The 26,111-nt window shown below is 36.7% G+C and overlaps 1 protein-coding gene across 2 annotated transcripts in view; it reads right to left on the bottom strand.

Annotated features, from left to right (window-relative positions):
* The window catches only part of SEL1L (SEL1L adaptor subunit of SYVN1 ubiquitin ligase), a 38,859-nt gene that overhangs the window by 8,064 nt on the left and 4,684 nt on the right, over nucleotides 1-26,111 (bottom strand). The window contains exons 2-19 of one of the 2 annotated variants that reach the window (XM_085317588.1): nucleotides 23,675-23,712; nucleotides 23,109-23,331; nucleotides 19,350-19,517; nucleotides 18,657-18,762; nucleotides 17,065-17,227; nucleotides 15,228-15,281; nucleotides 15,088-15,147; nucleotides 14,386-14,467; nucleotides 13,963-14,117; nucleotides 13,146-13,202; nucleotides 12,274-12,342; nucleotides 10,961-11,038; nucleotides 9,805-9,867; nucleotides 9,014-9,101; nucleotides 8,604-8,752; nucleotides 7,564-7,729; nucleotides 5,340-5,411; nucleotides 3,848-4,020 (exon numbers count right to left, since the gene is read on the bottom strand). In XM_085317588.1, coding sequence (XP_085173714.1) covers nucleotides 3,848-4,020; nucleotides 5,340-5,411; nucleotides 7,564-7,729; nucleotides 8,604-8,752; nucleotides 9,014-9,101; nucleotides 9,805-9,867; nucleotides 10,961-11,038; nucleotides 12,274-12,342; nucleotides 13,146-13,202; nucleotides 13,963-14,117; nucleotides 14,386-14,467; nucleotides 15,088-15,147; nucleotides 15,228-15,281; nucleotides 17,065-17,227; nucleotides 18,657-18,762; nucleotides 19,350-19,517; nucleotides 23,109-23,331; nucleotides 23,675-23,712 — 1,964 coding nt within the window. Of the gene's footprint in view, nucleotides 1-3,847; nucleotides 4,021-5,339; nucleotides 5,415-7,563; nucleotides 7,730-8,603; nucleotides 8,753-9,013; nucleotides 9,102-9,804; nucleotides 9,868-10,960; nucleotides 11,039-12,273; nucleotides 12,343-13,145; nucleotides 13,203-13,962; nucleotides 14,118-14,385; nucleotides 14,468-15,087; nucleotides 15,148-15,227; nucleotides 15,282-17,064; nucleotides 17,228-18,656; nucleotides 18,763-19,349; nucleotides 19,518-23,108; nucleotides 23,332-23,674; nucleotides 23,713-26,111 lie in introns of both variants that reach the window. The other variant, XM_085317587.1, reaches the window with a different exon arrangement.

Genomic DNA, 26,111 nt, shown 5'->3' with positions numbered 1-26,111 from the left:
AGTGCTCTATCACTCTCACAGTGAAGAAATTCCSCCTCACATTCAGGTGGAACTTCCTGTAGTTCAGTTTCTGCCCATTGCCTCTTGTCCTGTCGCATGGCACTACTGAAAAGGGTCTAGCCCCATCCTCTTGACACCCTCCCTTCAGGTACTTATACACATTGATAAGACCCCTCAGTCTTCTCTTCTCCAGGCTAAACAGGCCCAGCTCTCGCAGTTGTTCCTCATTGGGCAGGTGCTCCAGTCCTCTGATCATCCTTTTAGCCCTATGCYRGTCTCCCTCCAGTAGCTCCATGTCTCTCTTGCACTGGAGAGCACAGAACTGGATGCAGGACTCCAGATGTGGCTTCACCAAGTCTGAGTAGAGGGGCAGGATCACCTCCCTCGACCTGCTGGCAACACTCTTCCTAATGCACCCCAGGAGACCATTGGCTTTCTTGACTACAAGGACACATTGCTGGCTCATGGTTAGCTTGTCCACCAGTACTCCCAGGTCCTTCTCTGCAGAGCTGCTTTCCAGCAGGTCAGCCCCCAACCTGTACTGGTATACATATTATATATACTGAGTTATTTCTCCCTAGATGTAGGACCCTGCACTTGCCCTTGTTGAACCTCATGAGGTTCCTCTCCACCCAACTCTCCAGCCTGTCCAGGTCTCTGAATGGCAGCACAGCCTTCTAGGGTATCAGCCACTCCTCCTAGTTTGGTATCATCAGCAAACTTGCTGGAGAGGCACTGTCCCTTCATCCAGGTCACTGATGAAGTTGAACAGGATGGGACCCAGTACTGAGCCCTGGAGYCACAGGCCTCCAACTAGACTCCGCACCACTGATGACAACCCTCTGAGCTCTGCCTTTCAGTCAATTCTCAGTCCACTTCACTGTCCACTCACCTAGCCTGCACTTCCTGAGCTTACCTAGGAGGATGTTGTGGGAGACAGTGTCCAAAGCCTTGCTGAAGTCAAGGTACACAATGTCCACTGCTCTCCCCTCATCTCCCCAGCCAGTCATTCCATCATAGAAGGCTATCAGACTGGTTAAGCAGGATTTCCCCTTGGTGAATCCATGCTGACTATTCCTGATCACCTCCTTTTCCTCCATATGCTTGGAGATGACATCCAGAACGAGCTGTTCCATCACCTCTTCCTTCAACACCAGGGCACCCACCCCATTCAGTACTGGGCCCACATTTTCGCAGTCTTCCTTTTGCTACTGATATATTTGAAGAAGCCCTTCTTATTGTCCTTGACATCCCTTGAAAGACTTAGTTCCAAATGGGCATTAGCCTTCCTCATCGCATCCCTGCATACTCTGAACACGTTCTTATAATCCTCCCACGTGGCCTGTCCCCTCTTCCACATTCTCTGTACTTTCTTCTTCTGAGTTTTTCCAGGGGCTCTTTGCTCATTCATGAAGATATCCTGCCCCCTTTGCTGGACTTCTTAGTCATAGGGATGCACTGCTCTTGAGCTTGGAGGAAGTGATGCTCAAATAATAGCCAGCTGTCTTGGACACCTCTTCTTTCTAGGGTCCTAGCCAATGGGATTCTTCCAAGCAGCCCCCTGARGAGGCCAAAGTCCACTCTCCTGAAGTCCAGGGTTGTGATCCTATTTATTGCCTTGCTTCCTCCATGTGGGATCCTGAACTCCACCATCTTATGGTCTCTGCAACCAAGACTGCCCTTAACCTTCACATATCCAACCAGTCCTCCTTTTTGGTTAGGACAAAGTCCAGTAGGACACTCCTCATTATTTGCTCCTCAACCTCCTGTGTCAAAAAAGTATCAATGCTCTGCAGGAGCCTCCTGAACTGTTTATGTCCAGCTGTGTTGTCCTTCCAACAGATCTCAGGGCAGTTCAAGTCCCCCAGGAGAACTAGGGCCTGTGATCATGAGGCTACTTCCAGCTCTCTATGGAAGGCCTCATCTACTTCCTCCTCCTGATCAGGTGGCCTGCAGTAGACACCCACAACAGTGTCACTTACGTTAGCCTGCTCTTTAATCTTTTCCCATAAGGTCTCGACTGGCTCCTCTTTTACCCCTAGGCAGGGCTTGATACGTTCCAGTTGGTGTCTCGCATAAAGAGCAACTCTACTACCTCACCTTCCTGGCCTATCTTTACTATAAAGCACATAGTCATCCATGACAGCATTCCAATCATGTGAGTATCTCAACCATGTCTCTGTGATTGCAATGAGATCATGGCCCTGCTACCACACACACATCTCCAGTTCCTCCTGWTTTTTCCCTGTGCTGCATGCATTGGCATACAGAGATTTCAGAGAGGCAGCTGTGCATACAGGTTTCCCAGGAAGGGGGTAAGAKGGTCCCCCATAGCCATGTCTCATCTGCACTTCCCTAGCTGTATGGACCCACTGAAGGCCTCCCTACTTCAGCTGTGTTTTGTTGACTACCCTGTCAACATATCTCTCCCTTTATCCCATCCTTCCTAGTTTAARGCCCTCTTTACCAGAGTGGTCAACTTGTTGGCAAAGATATGTGCCTCRCTTCAGGTGGATCCCATCTCTCCCTATCAGTTGTTTATCTTCAAACAGGGTCCCATAGTTATAGAAATCAAAACTGGTTTCTTGCCAACTTGTCAAACTTGCCAACACCAGTGGTACMGCCAGTTAACTTGGAAAATCAGTCTACACCTTCTCCTATCCTTGTGCCTTACTGGCAGGATTGAGGAGATGATCACCTAGGCTCCCAGACCCTTGACCACCATCCCCACAGCTCTGATATCMTGTTTCATGGTTTCCAATTGCCCTTGGTATCATTAGTGCCCACATGGAAGAGCAAGAGAAGGTGGTAGTCTGACATGTGGACAAGCCTTGGCAGTCTTTTGATGACATCTCATAACCAGTTCTAAATATAATTTGAAGATAGGCTAAGAAATAATTCTGCTTGCATACTATACTACCATCTCTGCAKCTAGGTCATTAAGCAGTTTTCAAATGTTGATTGCTGCTGCCACAGTAACAATATAGACCTAAGACCTGCCATATACTGTTCTGAGTTTTTACCAAGAATGGTCTTTCAATAGATCAATAAGGTGATGTGTACCTACACAAAACCAGGTGTTGAAACTCATTAAAAGAAAGAAAATGAAACTGTTCCTTACAGTGCCAGGCAACCCAAAAGATATTACTAAACTCATTCATTAATTGTATGGATTAATCATTAATACAATATAGGCTGCTCAAAATTAGCACRCAAGTACAAATGACGTTAATATCTACAATAGTATGATATGCAGGGTTTACAGGATTCTACAAATCTTAATTCTTCACAAGTAATAAACAATAAGTTTAAAACTTAAACTTAAAACTGCCTTGTTTTAGAGAATGTAGTTTGTAAAGCAAATTACAGACTAGCCTGATTTGAAAAACCATAGCTAACAATCACATTGGCATTAGTGTGTCTGGTTTATCACTTGAAGATGCACAGAGCTAAGATGTTTTCAAAACATCACAATGTAGAAAACAAGTTTCAGAGAAGAATAATCTTGTGCTAAAACACTTTGACTGTGGAATTGATCTGCATTCATTCTGTTACACTTCAGAGCCTTGAGGGTACCATTCAAGGATATTTTAAGACTGTTTTTTTTTTTTGCCAGTCTTCACAATTCTAGACAATTAATTTTTTCCCTATGCTTCATTTTCTAATATACCTAAGTGTAAAGTAGATATACTTATCCATCTGTTCCTGGAGAACACACAGAGAGATGTTAATTTTAGTTAAGCATTTACAAGTACCCAAAGTTCAATACTGGTTAAGGCCTTTGTCTAGCATTAGCAAATGCCCTTTTATTTCAGGGAACTACACCATCAGTTTACCGCTTACTCACCTGCTTGATGCCCAGCCCCTTCTCATGCATGTAACCTAGATTAAACATCGCCTGGGCACTGTGCTGCTGCTCTGATGCCAGTCGATAGTGAATAAATGCAGTTTCATAATCAACATCAGTGCCAAAACCATAAAAGTGGTAATCTCCAAGTTTAATTCTTGCAACAGTATATCCTATAAATCAAGAAACATCAAAAACAAAAACCACACAACAGAAAAACACCCCCCCMCACACACACACAGATGGCAAARTCTTTAATTTCACAGGAAAAATRTTTTAAGCACTTTTGAAAAAAGTATTCCTTTCCAGTTTGCACYGACCAGTTCCTTTTTCCTCCCTCATGTAAACAGCTTTTCCAGAAACAGTTTATATAACCAAAAACTAATTGTTTTTTCCACCAAAGTGATAAAGAGAAGGGTCACAACCCAGCAATCTCTGCAGCATTCCTACTTTGGAATACTTAATCATCCTTTACATTTTGGAAAGACAAGACTGTTCTACAGACTTTTGTGCAAATCTTTAGGCTCCTTTGCATGATACACTTGCTCAATAAATAGCTAATAGACAGACATTAATGTAGATGCATGCACCTGTGTGAAATTTAGACTTCACACAGATGTTTAACGATGAAGTTTAGCTTTGCTTATTTTTTGATAGGGTCATATGCCTAAGCTTAACTAATGCATAAGCTCTGTTTCACTGCACATCAAGGCTGCATTCTTGATCACTGAGCTTTGCTTGCTTTGAGTGGGAAATTGTATCTCTTAATTGATCACAGGAACCAAAATCACAAAGGGTATTTACAGCCATTTTTCAGAGTGAATCTGTTCTTAGAAAAGTCAGTTTCAGTATACATTCATCCTACTGTTCAATACTATTCTATAATTCCCTATAGAATAGCAAGAGTATATATACAACATATATACACCAGATCTACACACTTGTGCTTCCTTTTATTCTTCAGAGCCTCAAGATTGCAAGTATACTGCAATGACATGATAATTACCAATAGAAAGAYGAATGGGAACTAACCTATGCAGAAYGTAACTAATGCTGAAAAACAAACTTCTTCCTCTTTGTTTCATAAACAATTAAACATTAGTGGCTCTACTAAAAATAACTTAATTGGAATATAGACATTAGTTTATGAAAACTTGAAGACTGCAGAGTATGTATTTGTGTGTAATTACTGTAATTACTATCCACAATGAAGGAGACTATGAACAAGGCAAGGACAGGTAGATGTGGAACAGGTCACTTAAAATATTTTATCTAGTTTGCAGTGTGAAAACTTGCTCGCATGCTGCTCAAGGATAAGAGCAGACTCTGCTTAGCTGAACTTCATGTCAGCTGGATACAAGATAAGTATACTGTTCTGTGAGACTAAATCTTATTCCAAGAGAAAACAAACCTACAATATTAGTAACAAGAAATASATAGTATCTATTACTGGGTACACTCCAGCCTAGTTAGCATCAGACAGGATACCTACCTTGAGAAGCTGCTCTATTCCAGTGAAGCAAGGCTCGAGGATAGGTTTCATTTTCTCCTACTATGCTAGCTTCTTCTAGAGAAGAAAAGAATTCAATTAATGAACACAGTATGTACACAGAAGTTACAAGAAGGCCACATCATTAAAATCTGTTTGTATTTACAATCTGCTAAAATGAATTAAAACTTAAATAATCTGTGCTACAGCAGAAACAAAATTCAGCCTATCTGCAACTAACAAACCCTTCATTTATGTCTTTTCTGTCTCTGGCTGTTCATAGCCCAATGTGGGCCAATCACATCACTGCACACCTTCCCCCAAAACATTTCTAGACTGAGTAATTTAGAGCAGTTTTTACACTGGCTGTTACTTTGCTAGGATTTAGACTGGTGGCCAGTTCAGTACCTTGATCACAAAGGTGCAAGTGGTTTACAGACATATTTTCACCTTACAAGTTCTACGACAAGCAGTATAGCTCCTTCTGTAGATTCAGTATGTTATCTTCAGCAAGGACTTTAACCTTCTGACAAAGGTCTTTAATTTTCACCTGCAAAACCTGAACRACTATATTTACCACTTCAAAGAGCACCAAGAAACACTGTTTTGTAGATGTTTACCTTGTTACAGAGCTCCAGAAAGCATTTACACTTAAGTTCCTCTACAGTCTCCATATACAGTCTAGTAACTTGTAAGTGTGGGCAATCATTAACACTTAAAATGAAAAAACATCCCTCAACTAGTTTTCTTCAGAAAACTGCACTAGCAAGCAATGTCTGTCCCATGCTTGAGCGCACAAACCTCTCTGCACTTTAAAATCTTAAAGTCATTCATACAAAAATGCTAACATGTTACTAGTCTTACTGCATAGAAAAACATGTTTAAACTGTTCCTTATAGCAGATCAGAAATTAAGTATGATGTAACAAATTGAACCTCCTGATTATTTTGAGTTAAAAGTACTTATTAACAGAGGGTTGAGTAGTATATAGTCTTCTTTATAGGGGTTAGATTTTTCAGTATTTTATTTGTGAAAAAAATAATAGATCATAAATAAATCTTAAGTTAGTCTTCTTTAAGAATTCATTTAATCTTACAATTTTCTCACCCTTTTCTACTCCAGGAGATTCTGAAGCACTGAGGAATACCAGAAGATGCAATTCTCACAGAATCTCAAGAGCATAAAGATCAGTCTGACAAAGGTCCACCCAGACATAAGTACTAATTGTACACACTCTGGTCTGGCYGTCTAGAAAGCCAGACTAGTCAAAAAAAGAGGCTTAAAATTCTTAACAGKACAGACTGTATGCTTTATACAGCAGTGTTACAGCTACTTCAGAACAGAACTTGTTTTACTTGTTTGTGTTGTAAGCTGTAATAATTTTAAAATAATCTCCAGTGGAGAYATATTACAGTAATGACAACTGAAACCTGAAGCCAGAGAAGATGCTAAATTTTCTGCAGGAACGACCTCAAAGTGATGTCACTGCTATAGCTTGTTTAAATAAGAGTCACTAAAGCACCTTTGAAAAACATTAGTTAGAAACTAAGATACTAGATTAGCCTATTAGACACCAGTATTTGATTTTCATATTAAAGATACAAAGCTTAGTGCCTTAGGGCATTAAATCAGAGAGCCAGACAACCTAAAATATTGGTTTTTTAGTTTCTGGAAAAGTTTTATTATTTGTACTTCCATTGTTTCCCCATGATCCTGAACTTTAACAAATCTTAAATCTAGCTGCTTAGTTTCAGTGAAAGAGAATGAGAAGCTTTTCCAAGTCTAACAGAACCAACTATCTGGATCTGTTTCAAATGTAGAACAAGTGGAAAAAAAGAAGTACTGAGAAAAGCAATGACAAAATACAGAATAAATGAAAGAGAAGCCTGTGCACATAGCAAAGAACAAAAGTAAAACTAATATTATTYCCTACTTTTGTGATTTAAAATAAAAATGTAAAAACTCTTTAGAAAGTCTGGGAAGYGAAACCACTGTGCAGACATCTAACACATTCTCTCATTATTCCACATTTCCCAGAAATGAGAATTTAAATATATACTATCTTTWAAGTCAGAATGTTATCCTTAAAGGTAAAGACAAAACTCACTGCTTCACAGTGTAAAGAACAGGAAAAGGGACACAARTCTCACTTAAAAGTACTAGCTTACAAAAGCTACTTAAATACTGATATTAAGCTATTTAAGTATTTTGATACTAGAGTCCTTACTCTGATCAAGTATGAAAGCAGCATTGCTTTGCGCAACTTCATAGCCTTGTTCTGCCAAAAGAAGATACTGAACCACAGCAGAATTTGAATCACCATCTTTATAGCTATTGTAGGCAGTCATAAGTCTTTCAGACCAACGTCCTCGCTCACATACATTCTTAAACAACTGCAGAGGAAAAACACACAAGAATGGTTGTCATAAGTTCAGAAATTTAGATTTTGCAAAAGCACCTTTAATAGCTGTTCAAGGTACTTAACATTTCAAAGGGAAGGATAGATAGAGAACCTCAGTGCTTACGGCAACTTCCTAAGCAAAAGCAATATATGTCATATGTTAGAAATTCTTCATGGATACAGCTGCACCAACAATAAAAACAAGACCACCTTCCTCACAATGCCTTCTGACAGCCAAGAAGCACCGTCTTTACAAGGAAAGGCTTATAAGTTTGTTGAATATAAAACTGCTAGAAACTAACAATTTCTATACTGGTTAGCAGCTCAGCAAAATTTGCAGAACAGATGCTTTCAGAAGTGTCCAAGACAAACTATAGTGKTATAACTGCCGCTTTCCTATATAGGTTCTCACGTCTTTTTTCAAAATGCATTTGTAAGACTCAATTGCTTTTACCGTCATAAATCCAGTTCTTGGAATTCCACAACAAGATTCAGATGCTCACTCAGAACCATACTAAACATTAGCTTTTCAGAAGCTTACTATTTGTCAGTTTAAGTGTTATGCTTGAAACTGTCTAAATGAAGAATTCAGTACTCTAAATATGATAATTTGCTTTATATTACTTTGATTTTCYTTCAAGTTTTGCAAACAAAATCACTAGCTTGCTATATCAGAGTACCATAGAACCTAAAGTATTTCCTCATGAAATACAAATGTGTTTGATATTATTTCTTATATTTCACTTAAAATAACCTTGATTCCACAGTGACCAATGGATTTTTGCTAAAAAATAGGTTTATATAAGTTGATATTTTATCCAGCCTCTGGAAGCTAACATTTATTTGACCTTTATAAGAACCCTTACCTCAACAGCAGTATGACAGGATCGCATCACTCCAGTGCCAGTAGCATGCATCTGAGCCAGATTGTAAAAAGCCAGGATGTGGCCACCCTGGGAGGCCAAATTAAAGTATTTCAAAGCTTGTTTATAATCCCTCTTGACTCCAATACCATCTAAAAGAAAGAATGTCAATGCTATTCAACCCTCCTAAAAAAAGAGCTGTGTGAAATACAGGAGGTACTTATTCTTTAAAAAATATTAATAAAAGGTAATATTATCTAAATATTRGGAAAAAAACAAAAAGGAATACAGTAACATCACTTTACATGTAGTCAAGTAAAGTATGTCTACTCTTCTAATGCCACCTAGTGAACAGTTAGTGAAGGGCAGATGTTTATAAAGTCCTGGTAAGCAATAGTTTTGATACCACTTACTGTAATACATGGAACCTAGTTGAAGTTGTCCATCAACCCATCCCTGTTCTGCAGCCTTCTGGAAATACTTCAGTGCTAGCTCATAGTTCTGTAGGAATATTAGGTCCAATCATTAGAGCCTTTCTTTACTTAAATTGTGGGGTATTACAAGAACATGTGTGGACAGACCTTCTGTATTATAGAATAATTATAGMAAGATGTTCTATTGTGAAAATACACCAGGTTTTAGTTCAGAAGCAGAAAATGAAGCAGCTATAGACCTAGGAAATGCTAATATCATTGTGGCCTATCTGAAAGCTGGCATCCACATACAGCATTGCTATGACTTGTTACGCTTAACCAAACGATGCCCTGTTCCATTTTAAGGAAAAGCTAAAACTTAATTTCATAACTTTGAGTTAATCCAACTTTTTGAATAACTATTTGCATAGATAAATACAAAGCATTTGATAAAGACTCTTCATGTGGGGAAAAACAGGGCGAATGAACTAAGTTTCCAAGCATTCTTCCAATTTCCTTGTTGTACTGGAAGACGAAAAATTGGAGCAGTACATATTTGTCTTACTTCACAAGAAATTTAAAGCTAAGTTTAAACCCATTGCARAGAATTCACTTTAATAGTTTCAGCAACATTTTCAAGAATGTTAGAAGGAACTCAGTATGTTTCATGCTTTCAAATGTAGCAGAAGTCTTCTCAAATAACTCGCCTACAGTACTTCCCTCCAAAGAGGGCATTTGTTGACAAGTTACACAATCACCTGTGATTAGAAAAATGACTATCAAAAGCTTACCACTGGAACCCCTCTTCCATATAGGTAAGCCATTCCTAATCCACTCTGTCCAACTGGATTACCCTGAAAACACAGGAGAACATTTCTGGAAAGGCAAAACCCATAGCTGTGTTTCCAATATTACAGTACCTCTTTAACATCACTAAAAAAAATTAAGATAGAATTGTTTTGTATCATTGCTCCTATTAAGTAATAGTTATTTAGGCAGAAAAGAGAAATTCRTAGTTCTTATTCATTAACTACAGTTGATTTTAAAGAGAAAGAAGCATACAATAGTAGTTATTACTATGCATTTTCAAAATGTTGCATAGGGTGTAAAGTCTGGAAAGGTGGAGGCATTAATACTTATTTTGTCTTCAGTTTTCCCAAGATTGATATGTTCTGGATGTTACAGAAGCTCCCAAAATGACTAAGRAAGCTCTGAGCATCTACCTTAAATTCAGGGCAGATGAGGCTGTCCTGCAGGCTGCATTAGTGATCAGTGCCTCCACAACAGTAAACACAATGGTATCCCTTCAGTACCAAGGTAGGCAATGGTACATACCAGAAAACTTTGCTGAACAAAGTCAGCAAATGGAGAGATCCCTACTCAGGGCACAGCAATCTAACTGTGGAATGCAGAAAGCACGAAGATAGCATTTTCTTACAACAGTCCCTTCAAAAACTTTTGAGGGTTACTTATGCTTTAATTCTACAAATGCTACCATAGGGGAAAGGTGGAAGAAGGGATGGATAACACCTCAAGAATGAATACTCCAGTTAGACAAAAGGTACAAGAACAAAAACATTTTCTACTTCCTGACTAACGTAGAACCAAATACAGTATCAGTGCATCTTATATCACCACGGCAGGGCAATTTAGGAGTAATGAAAATTAACRAAATTGCAGAGGAAATTTAAGTGGACAGTATTTCATACTTATACCAACACTCATTAGTTAGACTTTGTTATGTAGTTTCRTGAAGCACTATGATCACAACTGGAGGCAATTTCAGACATTTTACACAAACAGGATTTAAATATGTGCTAACSTGGTCTACCAGTTAGGAGTAGGTGCGTGTGCAAAGCCCACAAACAGGAATTTGTAGCAAACCTGAGCTAAATAACTATTTCAGCACAAATGCTGTAAGTATTTCTAGTTTATGGATAATCATACCATATCAGCAGCTTTCTTGAAGTACTGAAGTGCTGTTTCGTTGCTCTGAGGCACAACATCACTTCCTTCTGAGTACATCTGAAAAAGGTAGGCATTATTAACTGGGTAAGTCAATTTAGGGTAGAGGTCATGAAGTACTTTAACTTCACGTATCAGGAAATCTATTATACTACTAGCCCTAATCTTATTCTAGTAGATAATAATTATAGAATTTGTCCAGAAGCAGGAAACATGTCTCTATGCTATAAACTTCAGATTTGGACGGTTTACCTTTGCAGTGGAGAATGATCTGCCCATAAAATTAAAAAGGTTGGATGACATCCTTCACATTTGTTCAGTTTGTACCATGTGCAGTAAAGAACACAACCAGGCAGACAGTCTCATGATATCAGTGGAAGACAGACTACATTAGTTTCAAAACYTTTTTGAAAACAAAGCAAGAAATGGATACTGGACCCTGTTTCTAACATAATTCCACACTTACTAGGTACAAAATAYGCAAGCAGTACAGAAAGCAGGAACCTGCAGTTTCTCATGGTAACCAGCACACCAAGCTTTTCTCTCATGCTCTAAATATATGAATTGTGCTTCCCCTAGTGCAGTGACAGTATCAAAAAGACGYCCTAGGAGCTGCTCCTTACCACAGCTTAATCTTAGAGGGTACTCAAACTTAAAGATTTGATTCCCCACATGATGAGATAGTCTACAATCCAGCTCTCAGGCAAGTAGCCTAAATACCTTTCAGGAAAACAGTGACATCTCAAATAGCAGTTTGCCAGTAACAGATTTATGCCCTGTTTTTTCTAAGACAAGAAAACTGATACAATGGTCCATCTTGCAGACAGATTCTGGTTTTGAACTAGAGTAGATGCAGAACTACTGGCAACTGATTCAGATGCTGTATCTTTTTAGATAGGGTAAGAATTTGGGTTTCCTGCTTCTTCCTGCACTTACCATTTCCCACTAGGTAAAACTGAGAAACCTAGTTTTCCTCATACATTGCATGGAAATGTGTGGTGGCCAAATCTGAATTTTGAACTCTACCATAGAAACAGTGTATTAAGATACTTAATCATTTCATTTCTTTAAATCTARTGCAGATACAGTTTCAAAACAAATCCTCCTAAGGGACAGGAGTAAGTAGAAGTATGATAGATTATGATGCTCAGATCTTGCAAGACAATGTAAACCACTAGCAAAACCAAGCTCTTTTACCATTCAAGTTCAAGATCTGTTGAGATCAAAAAGTAGAAAATTATTATTTTCTACTAAAATATAGGCAATTTCCTTACTTTGGAGTGTTCTTATCTTACCTTTCCTAGAAAGGCCATGGCATGAGAGTTTCCAGCATTAGCTGCTTGATTGAAGTATTCAAATGCTCGCTGTAAGGAAGAAAACATGTATTTTAGCATCCTTGACATACGATTTCAGTACCTTTTCTTGCAAATAGAACAGAGATGAGTAGTTTGCCAAACTACCACATTCTGCTTRGAATAGATAAGAGTTATCAACCTCACTCAATTTAAGGTATGTAACACGGAGTTCCCCACATATAAWCTTAATAGTGAGCAGTAATCTCTCTTGTCAGTATTCCAAAAAGTATAGCTGGTAACCTGCACAAGCTGCACAGGTGAAACTTGCTTTCTTGTTGCTCCTCAAAACTCTGTACAGAAAAATAGACATCTAGAAGTTTCTATTTRGATTTTACATGGAGCTTGGATACAGTCAACCTGACAACTTAGTATCTCTGAACCCTTATACAACAGTCATTTCCGGTATTTTAAGGTGATAAGTCATTAAATCATTCCTGTTTGCTAGCTTAGTCTAAAATAAACCTCAGGACCACTCAACCTCTTTTTTTTTTTTTTTTTTTAACAGACTTTAAGAAAAGATTAACTAATGTAACTTCTTTAACAGTAGCTAAGTTGGCCTACATCAGCAAAAATTTTATTTTTTATGATTACTTAATTACTTAATATCCATAGCACTGCATGTCTGTTCCGTGTACTAATCAGAAAAGTACAGATATATGTGTACTTAAGGAAACTATTGAGAAATACCAAATACACTCCTGTCCTTCTTAAACATAACTCCACATCATTGTGGTCTTCGCTATGAGCCTTCAAATGCCTCTCCCACTGCTCCTGCAAGTGGAACATGAGTCAGTGATATACAGAAAGGGTACCTGGTGATTTTGCTCTACTCCTCGTCCTCCATGTAAGTGCAGCTGTCCAAGGCCAACCTAAAAATTAAATTGAAATTGAAAATCACTTTTCCCTGGGGAGTTAATTTTCTAGAAATACAGATATCAGTGAATAATTTACATCCACAAGGACAGACCATATCAGAGTCAAAGAAGCCACAAAGTTTGAAGGCGCAGATTTGCTTCAATAGTGATATTATAATTCTCTCTTTAATAGGAGTCTAAAGCTAAATAGAAATTCATCTCAGATGAACTAGCGACTGTTTTAGGTATAAAAAATGTTTGTTCAATTGTATCCTGCCTACTCAGTTCTTGAATCATATCTGACCAAACTGAATTGTGACAATTTGCCTATGGCAGTGTTCAAGAGGTCCTACTTGCAGCATACAGAAGACAGCTAAAACAAGCAATGAGAAACTGAGGTCCCCTGTCAGAGTCAGTTTCTTTGGTCAAGGCTTCCACCACAATATCCAAATCTACCCTTAAACTAGTATGCTCCTCTGGCTTGTTTCTAACAAATGCCAATATGCTCTTTCCCAAAATATGAAAGTCATAACTTTTTGCACTTATTTGCCACAAAAAAAAAAAAATTATTTTCCTCTCCAGGTTCTACTTAAAACCCAGTAAAATACAAGTCCCTTCTCTTAAAAAAAGAGAAAAAGGAAATATTTGACTAGATCTAGTAGTCTGTTTTAAGAGGAAGAGAAAACTAACACTATAGAGGTCTTTAGATATTTCATAAAGCTGTTTCTGTAATTCCTGAAGACTTTCCCACTCCATCAGGTTGACTTGTTATTACCTGTGCTTGTACATCTCCTTTCTCTGCTAAAAACTGGTAATATTGAATTAAGTCTTCTTCTAGCATTCCACTTGCCATTCCTGGATTTTCTACTTCATCTGCTAAGCGAATTCGCTGAACCACTGTGCCACCAGTCAAAGAAATGTCACTAGCAACTGCAGAACAGATGAGGGAAAGTTTCAGGCAGCTTTGTTCAATACAAGTATTACACYACAACTTAGTAAACAAATCTCTACAGAGCTTCCAACTGTTGCTCACAGAGCATGAATTACTCTGGTAATCTTTAAGAATTAAAGGAATTAAAAAAAATAAATGCACTAAAAATTAACATATGATTCAGCACCAGACAGCTGAACTGTTTAATAGCAGAAGTTTGTTTATTCCTACATAATTCAAGAACACAAGTGTAGTAAAACATTTTACCATGATTAGCTACAAGCCGGTAGTGAGTGAGAGCAGATTCACAACTTTGAAGGACTCCTATCCCAGCCCAATACCGGTAACCCTAGAAAGAAAGTATAAAAATATGGAACTACCTGGTGTTCTAACATATTACCTGTCAGGCTACAAACTGTTTTACACAGTAACATGACTTGAGCAAGATTTGATAAGACAGACAAAATGAAGGCCACAAGGACATTTTATCTGCATTAAAAGCAACTAGTCATTACCCTTTAACAAAAGCCTGTATACCTCACATTACTCAGGCAAAAGCAAATGAACAGACTGATACTTATGGGCAAAAAGCTAAAGGCCCTTCTACTTATACCTGTCGCACTTTGTCTTAAATCTCAATATCAAATAAAACTGAATCTTCAATAAAGATTTCAGTTCTTAGCCTCTAACAACTGGAAGTCTGATTCTTCTGCTTTAGAGTCAAAAGAAATAGAAGTTTAGYCCATTTAAGTCCATGTTTATACGCAGCTAAGTGAGCAGACTTCTCCTTAAGTTAACAATGAACAACAGGAAAGATACTATCACTCACCCATTACACACACATTGGTCTAAACTTTTGAAAGTGTATTCATATGAATAAAATCATTGGACTTCAAATCTTATGTTAAAAGTTTAAGAGGAGAAAAGTTCTGTGCATAAGACTGAAATTCACTATGAAATGTTACTTACCAAGATCATATGTGCTATCAGATTTCCTCCTAAAGCTCCRAAAGTGTAATAGACCAGGGCCTTAAAACAAAACCATTAGTTATTTAACATTTGCCTACATGATAAAATATGAGAGCACATACAAAAGACTTGTAAGTTACCTTAGCTTGACTAGAATTAACTCCTAGACCAGACGCATAAAGAAATCCAAGAGCCTAGGGGAGGGGGGAAAAAAAAAAAAATGTTAGCACATCCTTTGAAAAACTCAGGATTTTGTCTAGAATACAWATGTATAAAAAAAGTCATATAACAGCTAAAAGCTCAAACTCCGCTTTGGTAACTTCTGTATCTATGTCCTTCTCTGTCCTTTTTAGACTATGAAGTACCTATATTATTCATTGTGTAGGACACTACTATAAGCATGCCTTGCCAGAATTCAGTTTAAGTAAACTGAACAAGAGGATGAACCAACTACTTTCCTGTTGGATCCGCAGATCCAGCAGTTCCRACCATTAAAAATAATCCACCTTAAATACACCTCAAGTGAAGATAAGCAACATCTGTCAGGTCATGTATGCATCTTCTTTACCTCACRTGCCAGTGTAAGAACACAAGGACCACAACCTTCTCTAGAGCAGTTTTACTGTTCTATTTACTGCCTAACATATTCTATGAATTCACCCTTTTGCATGGGCTGCTCTGCTGCAAGTTAGTTGCATTTATGACCATAAATGTAAGTAGTTAGAGTTCCAAGAACTGTTTGGCTGATTTTTTTTCCCCAAAAAGTTATATTTATTTTTAATATTTACATAAATACTGCTCTACCTATACCAACTGTTACAGCTGTATGGCTCAAAAGGGAAACTAGAACAGAAGATACAGTATATATAAAAACATTTAAAATGCTCAATGTCCTAAGGCTATTCTAGGCAATTTTGAAAGTGCAAAAGGAGACCTCATACAAACAGCAATGAATTTTAGACCAATAAAAKTAGAAGTCTTTTTTGAGCTCTATTGAAAGCACATATTTCTGCTTTCTAATGAAAATCAGCACTCCAACATTAAACAAGGAATAGCATGAGACGTGGAAATCAAAGAATTAAAGGAAGATAGATAACTCCTACAAAAGCTGACACTTTCAAAACAATAAGTAATAATAAATAAATAATAATAGAGCTAGACAATATATACGTAGATCCTGAGGTATCAAATACTCACATGTGAAATTACATATGAACAATTTTATAATGTTCAAAGACATGGACAAAAGGAGTTTCATTCCACTGARGAAATGCCAGGATTCCCTAGGAGTTTATCATTTCCTGGGTAATAAACTTGAATATTTCTCTACCTTAGATACAATTATAGATGAAAAGTATCTGAAATCCCACACAAACCACAGAAGATGTAATGCAGAAATTGAGAGGATTTGTTGGCTGGAGTCACCTGTATTTATCTGGTTTTGATTTATACATCCAATCTAGTTCATTATACAATAGACAARAAATCAAGTGACAAAACTACTAAACTATATTACCAGTAGTTTAACACTTAAGACTCAAAGAAAACAACTGTTCCCATTTATGTGCAATTTATCCTGTGTTTCCACATGTATTTGCTTAGTACACAAACCTAGATAGTTCCTCTACCCAGTTTTTGCTATTTGTTCCTGCACCCTCAAAAAGCTAGCACAACATCTAGTGGACCATCTGTGAACCAAATCAAGGAAATGATGCAATTAAGAAATAAAAAGCCAATGCGTAGTCAGGTGTAGGAATGTTCAAGCAAGCATTAGTAACTAAAAACATTTGAATCAAATGTTTTACATTACGTTCGCAAACAAAATTAATAAGCAGTCTGCCCACTGTCATATTTAACCAAAGAGCAGATACAGCCAAAAAATAAAGGCAAGTTCTTGCATTTAGCGTTCTCAAAGCAATAATCTATAGATTGACCCATCTGAAGACAGGCTTATGTAGAACTTAAGGACATACATACCATTTGTCCTTTAGGAGAGCCTTCTTCTGTTAGTTTTTCAAATAGTTCCTTTGATGACTGGATGTTTTGCTTCAGGTAATCCCCAAACAACAAAGCATACGACACTTTCTCCATTGCCTTKGTATGATTCATGTCAGCCGCTTTCAGAAGATACTGATATGCTCTTAAAGGAAAAAAAATTTGCTAGTCACCTTTAACCAAAGAAGCAGATTCCACTCAAACTAAATATATTGGGAAGGTGTTCTGCTCCTGTGTTTTAACAGCTATGTTCTACATATCTGCCACATACCAACAGTCATTTGTTCCAGATGTGAAATATCTATGCTATTCAATAGTTCATAGGATTCACCTAGAGGCAAAGTAGTTTCATGTTCACTATTACAGAAAGCAATATGCTTTCTCCTGTATAAAACTTAAAGTTTTTACCTAGTTTTACTCTTGTCAGCTTCAACAGCAATTTCAGAAATTGTGACCTTACACATTGTAACACAGTACTGTTAAGTATTCTTTAAGCTTGATTTCTCAGGGACCTTGGAAAGCATTTTTTCACCACTGTTGCTTTCTATTCTCAGACTTGTTTTCTTTATCCCTCTGTTTAGAGTAGGTTAAAGCAAATCTGCTTGCTCATATGTTTTTGTCTTCTAAGAAAGCATAAGGTATTTGAGAACTTAGACTTAAAACTTCTTAAAAGATCCTAGACCACYGTATACAAATACTAATCTGAGTTCTGACAGTGGTTCCCTTCATCTTTCCCAAGGTATAACAGATAACCTCTAGCTGTGCTTGTTTCACTGATACAAAAGGTAAGAAAATGCTTCCTTATCCCCACTGACAAATTTAACATAGGTATAGTAACATAATCAGTTAACWGTGTTAACTGTTAATTTACAATTGTAAGCTGACAATTATTTAATCAATAACTGGAGATACTATAGAGTAGAAAGTAAACAGACCAGAATGAATAGAATTCTTCATTCTTTCTATCCTTTTTGGTTTCTTCTTCCAAGCATTATCCTGCTACCTCATCCAACACTAATTACTACAGTTGTAACGACAACTATTTGGAGCAAGTTTAATATTAATTTTTATGGTGACTGAGAATATCAGAAAACAGGAACAAAACCAAAACAGGATAAGAAACACTAATTTCTCTCACTYAAACTTTGAAGCAGAATGAGAACAGGAATTTAAGAAATATTTGTAAAAGGACTTGAGAAAAACAGTGACATTGATATGTCAATTACCTTGTACCACATTTCTAGTTTTTTTCTGGGCAGCTGCTACATATACATCACAGCTAGATAACTGCACCAGTTTGTATTAAGTCAACATTTGGAGCCACACAACATACTGTTGGAACTCTTGGAATCAATTTTATACAATTTTTTTGTTCATTCAGAGGAAAGCAAGCATGAATTTGTCTTCTGACTTTAAAAACTATTTTCAGCRCTGTCACTATATTACTTGATGCTAAGTTCCAGAAACATCACAAAAAAACTAAAAAATTCATCTCATTTAAGTTAGCTTTTAGTTAAGCCAAAGTGACACACCATGTCTTCATTCTCTTCTGGGGATGGAAGCAATAGACTTACTCTTTCTTTTGAGCCTTTTTACTGCTCTCATTAAGGATTTTCATTCCAGTCTGATAAACATCCTCAGCTTCTTGCATCTGTCTTCTCTTATTAGACTGCTCTTCAGCTGAAAAAGTACATTAAGAGCTTCAATTACACAGCTTTAGGACATTCTCTCAAAATTCCTATTGGGCAAATATAAGCACAAAATATTGCTAGAAGAACATTTTAAAGAGCAATAAACAGCACTAGTGACAGCAAAAAAGTTGTCCAAAACAGCTGTTGGATATCTTTTTAGACAATTTCTTCTCATTTGATCTCTCTCATGCAAGTTTGCTGTCTCTTTCAGCAAATAGGAAGRAAGGAATAACTCCTTCAGCAAGATACTTACTAAAAAAGGGTTACATGTGTGTAACAAGTGAATATAGTGGGAAACACTGTTAAATTCCTATATTCCTACAGACTCAGAAAGGAAGAATTTAATAGATACCTCTATTGCAAGATTTCCACAATTGTGACATCTGCATTATATTCTAATCTTTTCCATTATTTTCATCATGAGAACTTTGTTTTTGTAGTTACTTGCATGCCATAGCATAAAGTGATGCTTAATACATAACTAGACTTCTAAACTCTGAAAAAAGAGCATTAAGAGGACTGAAAACACTGAAGTAAACATTCCTTAGACATGTACAAAGCCATGCAATTACTTACTTTCACAGAAGCCCCACTTTTGATCCTTCTTGTAATCATAGGTTGTTGCACACCAAAGCCTGCCATCTTCCCTTCCATCTGCAGTACATTCTGCATACTCCTTCTCCAGAAACAAAAAAGGGAAGTGGCAAGGTTCACCGTCTGCAGTGCCTCCGATAGCTGTCAAAACTGAAAATATATACCCAGAAATAAGACTGCTTTCCTTTAATTCACAAATTAAATCCAACCACTATATACAAGAAAGAAATGATATGCTGATCTTTCAATTTCTAAGACCTGCATTTCAACTRTATTTCAGTAAATTTTCTGAATTTATGAAACTGAAAAGGCATTTTTAAAGTACTGCTTAGAAAAATAAACATAATTCTTATTTTTAAGTAGAAAATGAAACAGATATGAAGCTTCTTATATTCCTTAATTCTAAGCAAAGGAAATACTTTTGGTTATATTGGAAAAGGCAGATATCAGTTATATTTTTACTGACTATCAAGATAAACTGCCCTTCCTTTCTTTCTCTAATCTACACTCCTTTTCACATGCAAAAGGCTACCCACCAAGTACACTTACATTCATGAACTCTTTTTATCCCCAAATGCAATCATGTAACAGAACCACTCACATTGACAAATGTGCTATTGAAAGTACTTGAACACCAGCAAGGAGTATATTATTAGGATGCATAACATAAGGAAAATTGACTGAAATCACTACAAGTCAAGTAATTTTATATTGCTGCATACACTTATATTGAAAACTATTTCACTTCAGCAATATATTTAGGTTATATTTAGGAAGATCAAGTTCTGATGCAGGAGAAACAACAAATTAAACTGCTTGATTTGAACATTTCCAATACTGCAATGATATTTAACTATACTTTTTTGAAAGGTAACGGGATTACCTTCATTTTTTTTTTTGAAAAAAAAATCCATCAGCTTTTTTAAAGGTCTTTCACTAATTATGCTATATCCAACAGTTGCTTTCAGCTTTATTTGAAGACATTTGTGAAGCCATTGCATCGCTTGATTGATAACGTTTTTTCAAGCTAAAGTTCAAAATTCTTGTGATTAAAAAGCTATTTTTTCCCCCTAGAAACTATACTTGCAAGGTTTATCGATCATACTGATTTTGAAATTGTGTGACAGTAGTGAGTGCTTTTTTGTGTCTCTTGAATGCGGTTAAGTGTCAATCTGCTGTATAAGAAAAGACCTTCAGGACTAGTTAAGCTTGCTTACAAACTGCTCTTCTGAACTTGATTCCTTGGCAGATATTCTCCTCCTCAGTTAATTAAGCTCTTAATACATAAGGAAGAAGTAATTTTCTGGAAACTTACTAGATGCARTTAGTCTGGAACAGTTTTAGACAACTGTTAAACATAAGGCAATGCACAAAGTCATACTAAGGGTACACATAACTACAGYTGAGATCTCTTATCACTGTTATTTGAACAAACTCCAAGTCCAGGATACTAATACTACTGAGAACTTGGAGTTTACCTGTATTGACTAGCTCCTTGTCTCTTGTAGTGGRAGAATTTAGACAATGCTCTGTATGAGAGTTAACCGCAAACTCTCAGTAAAACTTTACAAAATATTCCTCTGAAGTCCTCTCACTTGCCTTTTTTAACTCTAAATTCAGCTATAATGCTTTTTCTCCCTCCACATGCAACTACAAATACTAATTCCTAAACAACAAAATAGTGCTATTACAGAATAAATTGCTGACTACAGTTATTTTGTTGTGTCCTTAAGGAATGTTAAATACATCAAACTAGGTGATATTATTAATTCAAACAATGAATTACTTTTGTCACAAATTGTGTGCACAAATAGGGATTTACCTGCCCTGCTATACCTATATCAAGTATATAGTTTTCTATCATGTTGTTCGTATATATCCTCATCTCATTTAATAATTGAAGTTGGAGGATACTCAAATGCAGATTTAAGAACTATACTGCTGAAAATTTTCCCCAAACAGGAAAATGAATGCAGCAGGAATTACCAGCTTTGTGCAAACTAGTGGGCAGTTTTCAGCAAAAGCAGTAGCAATCAAGCTCCAGACTGATAAAGAAAACCCATAAATTAAGAGCAAGATAAACACTAAAAAACACTAAAATAAACACTAAAAAATAGTTTCTTTACACACAAAAATCCTCATTGACTGGAAGAGAGTCGACTTAACAGCAGGATGAAAGACTTCTTAAAAAAAAAACACACAGAAAGCCTTAACTCCTTAACTGTACTAATTTTAAGGTACTAAAGAAAAAAAAATCACTTCTGCTCAATAACCTGCAAAGTAAGTGGAAATTTGATTTTTTTTAATGTAAGCTTATCACCAAAGAACCCAAGTAGTATTTAGAAAAAGGTTTTAATTTCCCTTAATGCAACCCTGTTTCCAGTAGCTCATTCAAGAGAGACATTTGCATCTGAGGTAGTTTCTTGCCCTGCTGAGTAACAAAGCTTGCAGCAATGCTGCTTTTTAGCAGTATCATTCCCTACCCAYCCCTCAGCACCCTTCCCCCTCAAAATCACATTCTAGAAAAAAAAAAAAAACAGCAATCCTTTCATCCACAGTGTTTATTACTTTATAGCAGATTCAAGACGTTTGAACGCTTATGGTTTTGGAAAGTCACGTGCAGTATTTTTGACAGGTGAAGTTAATCTCAGTTGGAAGCAGTACCGAGGAAGAGACATTTGCTCACACCCTTCAAGTATCTTGAAATTTGCTTCTGAGGTAGACTGAACAGATTAAATAAGCATGGTGTTGACCTCACTTTCTAGGGATGGGGGACAGCGAGCTACTTTAAGGATTTTATATAGTATTTTCCTGTATGCCACACTTATCTACAGCAATATTTAAATCTGATAGCAAATTTTTAAACTAACTGTATTAGTTCTGCATTAATAGAAGAGTTCTTGTTAGAAAAGAAATGGAACTTGTGTATAATCAAGAGCTTTCTTACCCCTGCTTTCTTTGGACATTTTACATTTAGTAGATAACTAGCAATCTTAATGAAAAATATAATTCATGTTGAAATTGAAGGTTTACTTTACATGGACAGGTAAAAAGAAATAACTCTTTGGTGCATAGACGAGGGTACTCAACTGTAACCACTATTTGACTTTCAGTTAGTGAATAATAAAAATAATGCTCAAATTAACTTTATATTTTTAATACTAATACGAAAAGTTCTATTAGGCTTTCCTGGGGAATTTCTGTGCAAGGACATAAGGTTTTACTTTTATTTGAAAACTTAAGAGTTTACATGCAATCTAAGTATTGCCCTAAGGCTCCTAAATGCACTGCTAGTAAGCTTCTCTTTGTATCTAAGTTTGTTCCTCCATCAACTGACTCTCTAGGCATACAACCAGCAGGCTGAAACATTAAGACAATTTCTCCTTCTACGTTTACTATATATACACACAAGATAGTCTGTGTACTTGAGTCCCATTTGAAAAAAGTAATGCTTTTTCCATTTGATAGTTAAAACTTTCCAAGGTGATYGAAGCAGCAAGTTACAAAAAATACTTTATAATGCATCTAAAATGACCACTGAGACTTYAATTACAGTATATTTAAAAATTCTTTATAACATTATTTTGTGATTAAAAATAAGAATAATTACCACTCCATTCTAGAATGGTTAAGACACTAGTTATTAAATATGTACAAACTAACTACTCAAGTTCACCTATATGCCAAAGTTACTCAGATGCATCTTTCTTGCCACTTGCTGAAAAGCCAGCGAAGAATTACCTGCATTCTGTAYTTCTGCTTCTTCCAAATCCTTATTTAACAGGTTTGACATTTCCACAGAGTTCAATTCTTCCAGTGAATTCTCTTTTTCCTCCTCTTGATCATGAAAGTTTTCTTCATCCTCAGATTGAGAGTCTGATTTCCCTGACTCAAGGAAAATCTGACCTGCTACTACCCGAGTTCCTGTTGAATGGTCCTTTACCTGATCCTCTGCAGATAAAGTCTAAAAGAAAGCAGTCACACTATAACTCAAAGGATTAGGAACCAAACAGCAGCAGTTGGTAAAAAGGACTATTTTTTTAAAGATATGCTTAGTGAACATACTAAGTTTGAGCAGCAATATCAAAAGTATATTGCTGAGGTATCTGTCAGTTCCCACTGACTTTTAGTCACTTGAAGAATATTTCTCAAAGAGTTGAAACTAATTCTTCTGTTGCACAGAACACCACTAATGTAGCAGTGAGAGCTACAGGTTAAACAGTTTAAAAATGGATTCAGTCTCAGATTTCAAATCCTTGCTCTCACTCCACATGAAAACCAAAATGACTAGGAACTTATGTCCTCACCTTTGATTCCAGCGACTCATCTTGATTTCCCTCTTCATCTATAAGAGATGTTAGAAGTCATTAAATAGATWTCCCATAAGCAATTTTCAAAAAAATAAAGTTGAGCTTTAAATATTGTACTTTTGTTCTAAAATATTCTCTTGTTCCAAGTTTACTAACGTAATTCAGAAGAGCCTGTTACAATTGCCAAGAAGAATCAGAAGTTTCACAGTTGATCCTCTTCCTCCTAAAATTAGATCAACACAACTGCATCCAACACTGGAAAAGGCATGAGGAATATTTTAACAAAAATCAGTTCTCTAGTTTGCCTTAGAGTTTGAGTAGTTCCAGTTCAACCAAATGTTAGAAAGGCAGGCACCAAGTAAAAATGACCTGTGGAAGCTATGGTTTAAGTCACCAAATCACCTTTAACATAAAGGGCTTCCACAGTGACCAGAAAGTCACATTAGCACCATCCAACTCCGTCATACTTAAACTTTGTTCTTTGTAGAAGACTGCAATTCATTTTGTCTGATCAGCATATTCAAACCTTTGAATGGAGATTTCTCTAYGCAAACTGTGACAAATTAGACCAGGACATAATTTTCTCTAAGCTAATGGTCAAGAGCTCTGTCCCTGTTTAACTCATCTGAATGGGCTATGACATCTTTGGTTAGATTCTAGATGTGAAAGAAGAAATAGTAAAGAAGGGTTATTTGGCTATTAGGGCTATTATAAAGCAAAAAGTGAAGGTGAAAATGGGAGGGAAAGCCATCAGAAAAATTTATTATGACAGTTTCTGTTGTGCATAGTTGTTTCTGATTTTCTTAGTTCTCATATCTTCAGTAGTAATGTCACCTACTTTAAAACTAAGTTTGCACTGGCATCTCAAAAGCCTCAGAAACTATCACAGCTGAAATATGACTGTTCCTATCCATCAGGGATCTCATACTACCTCATTCACATAAACTAAAAATGAAGTTAGAAAGATGATGTATTCTTCTTTCCTGCTGCAGCATTCACCTAAATAAAAGGTCAAAAATCTAAATGAGTAGTTAAGCATAAAAGCTACTACCAACTACATTTAAAACTCTCCCCTGTTCTCCTGCTCTCCCCCCTCCCAACCCATTCTGAGACTTAGGGGTATGTAATGTCCTACAGCAGTTGATAGGTTAAAGATCTGTTTTACTTACAGAAAGGGAATCTAAACTAATAGACATCGGTGCATTGCACATGGAATAAGTGTGCTACAATTAGCTAACTAAAGACTACCTGCACAAATACTGCATGCCAGAAGCTTATGCAACTCTGCTGACTTTCTGAAGACATTGTGCAGCAGATTTTTCATCTTCATGCAAGTCAAGCATCTTACCAGAGACAAGTCATCTCTGGAGTGACAAACCACAGACACAGCATTTCATTGATTTCATGTTTTGAAGAGTCTAATGTTACTGTAAGGAAACAGCTGCAGGTACTTTCAGTGCAAGGGCTAATCTTGGAAGTCAGATCCCAGAAAGACTCTTGATTAAGTAGTCATCTTTCCACTATTTGAAGTCTAACCTTGTGTCTAACAAAGTGTAACCTTTGGTTACAACACGGAAGTGATAAGGATTACCTTTAAGTTGTAAAAGCGTAACAAAAATCAAGAAGAATGCTAAGTCTGGTAAGTGAAACTGAGTGATTGATATAATAGGAGTTTGGTGGTATAACTGAAACAAGGAGATAACCRTCTACTGAGCAAGATGTGAAGCTGAACAAGTTCAGCTCCCAGGAGACATGCGACTAGAAAGGACCTGGAACAGTCATGGGATAAACAGCTGTATCCTACAGTATGAATAAAGGATGAAGAGTCCTTCAGAGTCAGTAGTGGCCAGAAGGACAGCAGCCTAGATGAAATARACCTTGAAAATGGCAATGACAACTGCACATGAACACACACTAATTTAGAGAAATACCAACAGTATTTAAAAAAAGATAGCTAGGTTAGCTTCATTTCTAAAGACCACTGAGCTTTTCAGCTTGAGGAATCCAACACAAGAATGACCGCAACAAATCATGTAAGAAATTCTATCACTAAATTTCAGCACTTCAGATCACCATATAGCAGCTAGTTTTAACTATATTAAAATTATGCACACATTTAGGATACTTGCTAGGCATTCCTTATTTGAAACCACAAGGCAAGATGGACAGAATGAAATAACGGTTTAATACCCATTTCCTGAAAGTTACCTTCCAATAAGTAATCTTGATCTAAAACCAAATGTCTTCTCTGCAGCTTCAACCTCAAGCTTATCAAGAGATTCAGATACGCTTCTACAGTGTGGGAAAACTGAGCCAGGGTTAAATCATTTAGTAGCTTGTACATCTAGTAGCTAATACATAGAAAACACTTACACAGTGCCTGTTACTGTAGTAACAAGCATCTTGTTATTTTTAACAGCTACACCAGTTTCTT

The sequence above is a fragment of the Rhea americana genome, unplaced genomic scaffold (assembly GCF_003343005.1).
Source record: "Rhea americana isolate MKP2758 unplaced genomic scaffold, rheAme1 scaffold_5, whole genome shotgun sequence".
NCBI lineage: Eukaryota > Metazoa > Chordata > Aves > Rheiformes > Rheidae > Rhea > Rhea americana.
The sequence above is the reverse complement of the archived record's forward strand: the minus strand, read 5'-3'. Positions and strand labels throughout refer to the sequence as shown.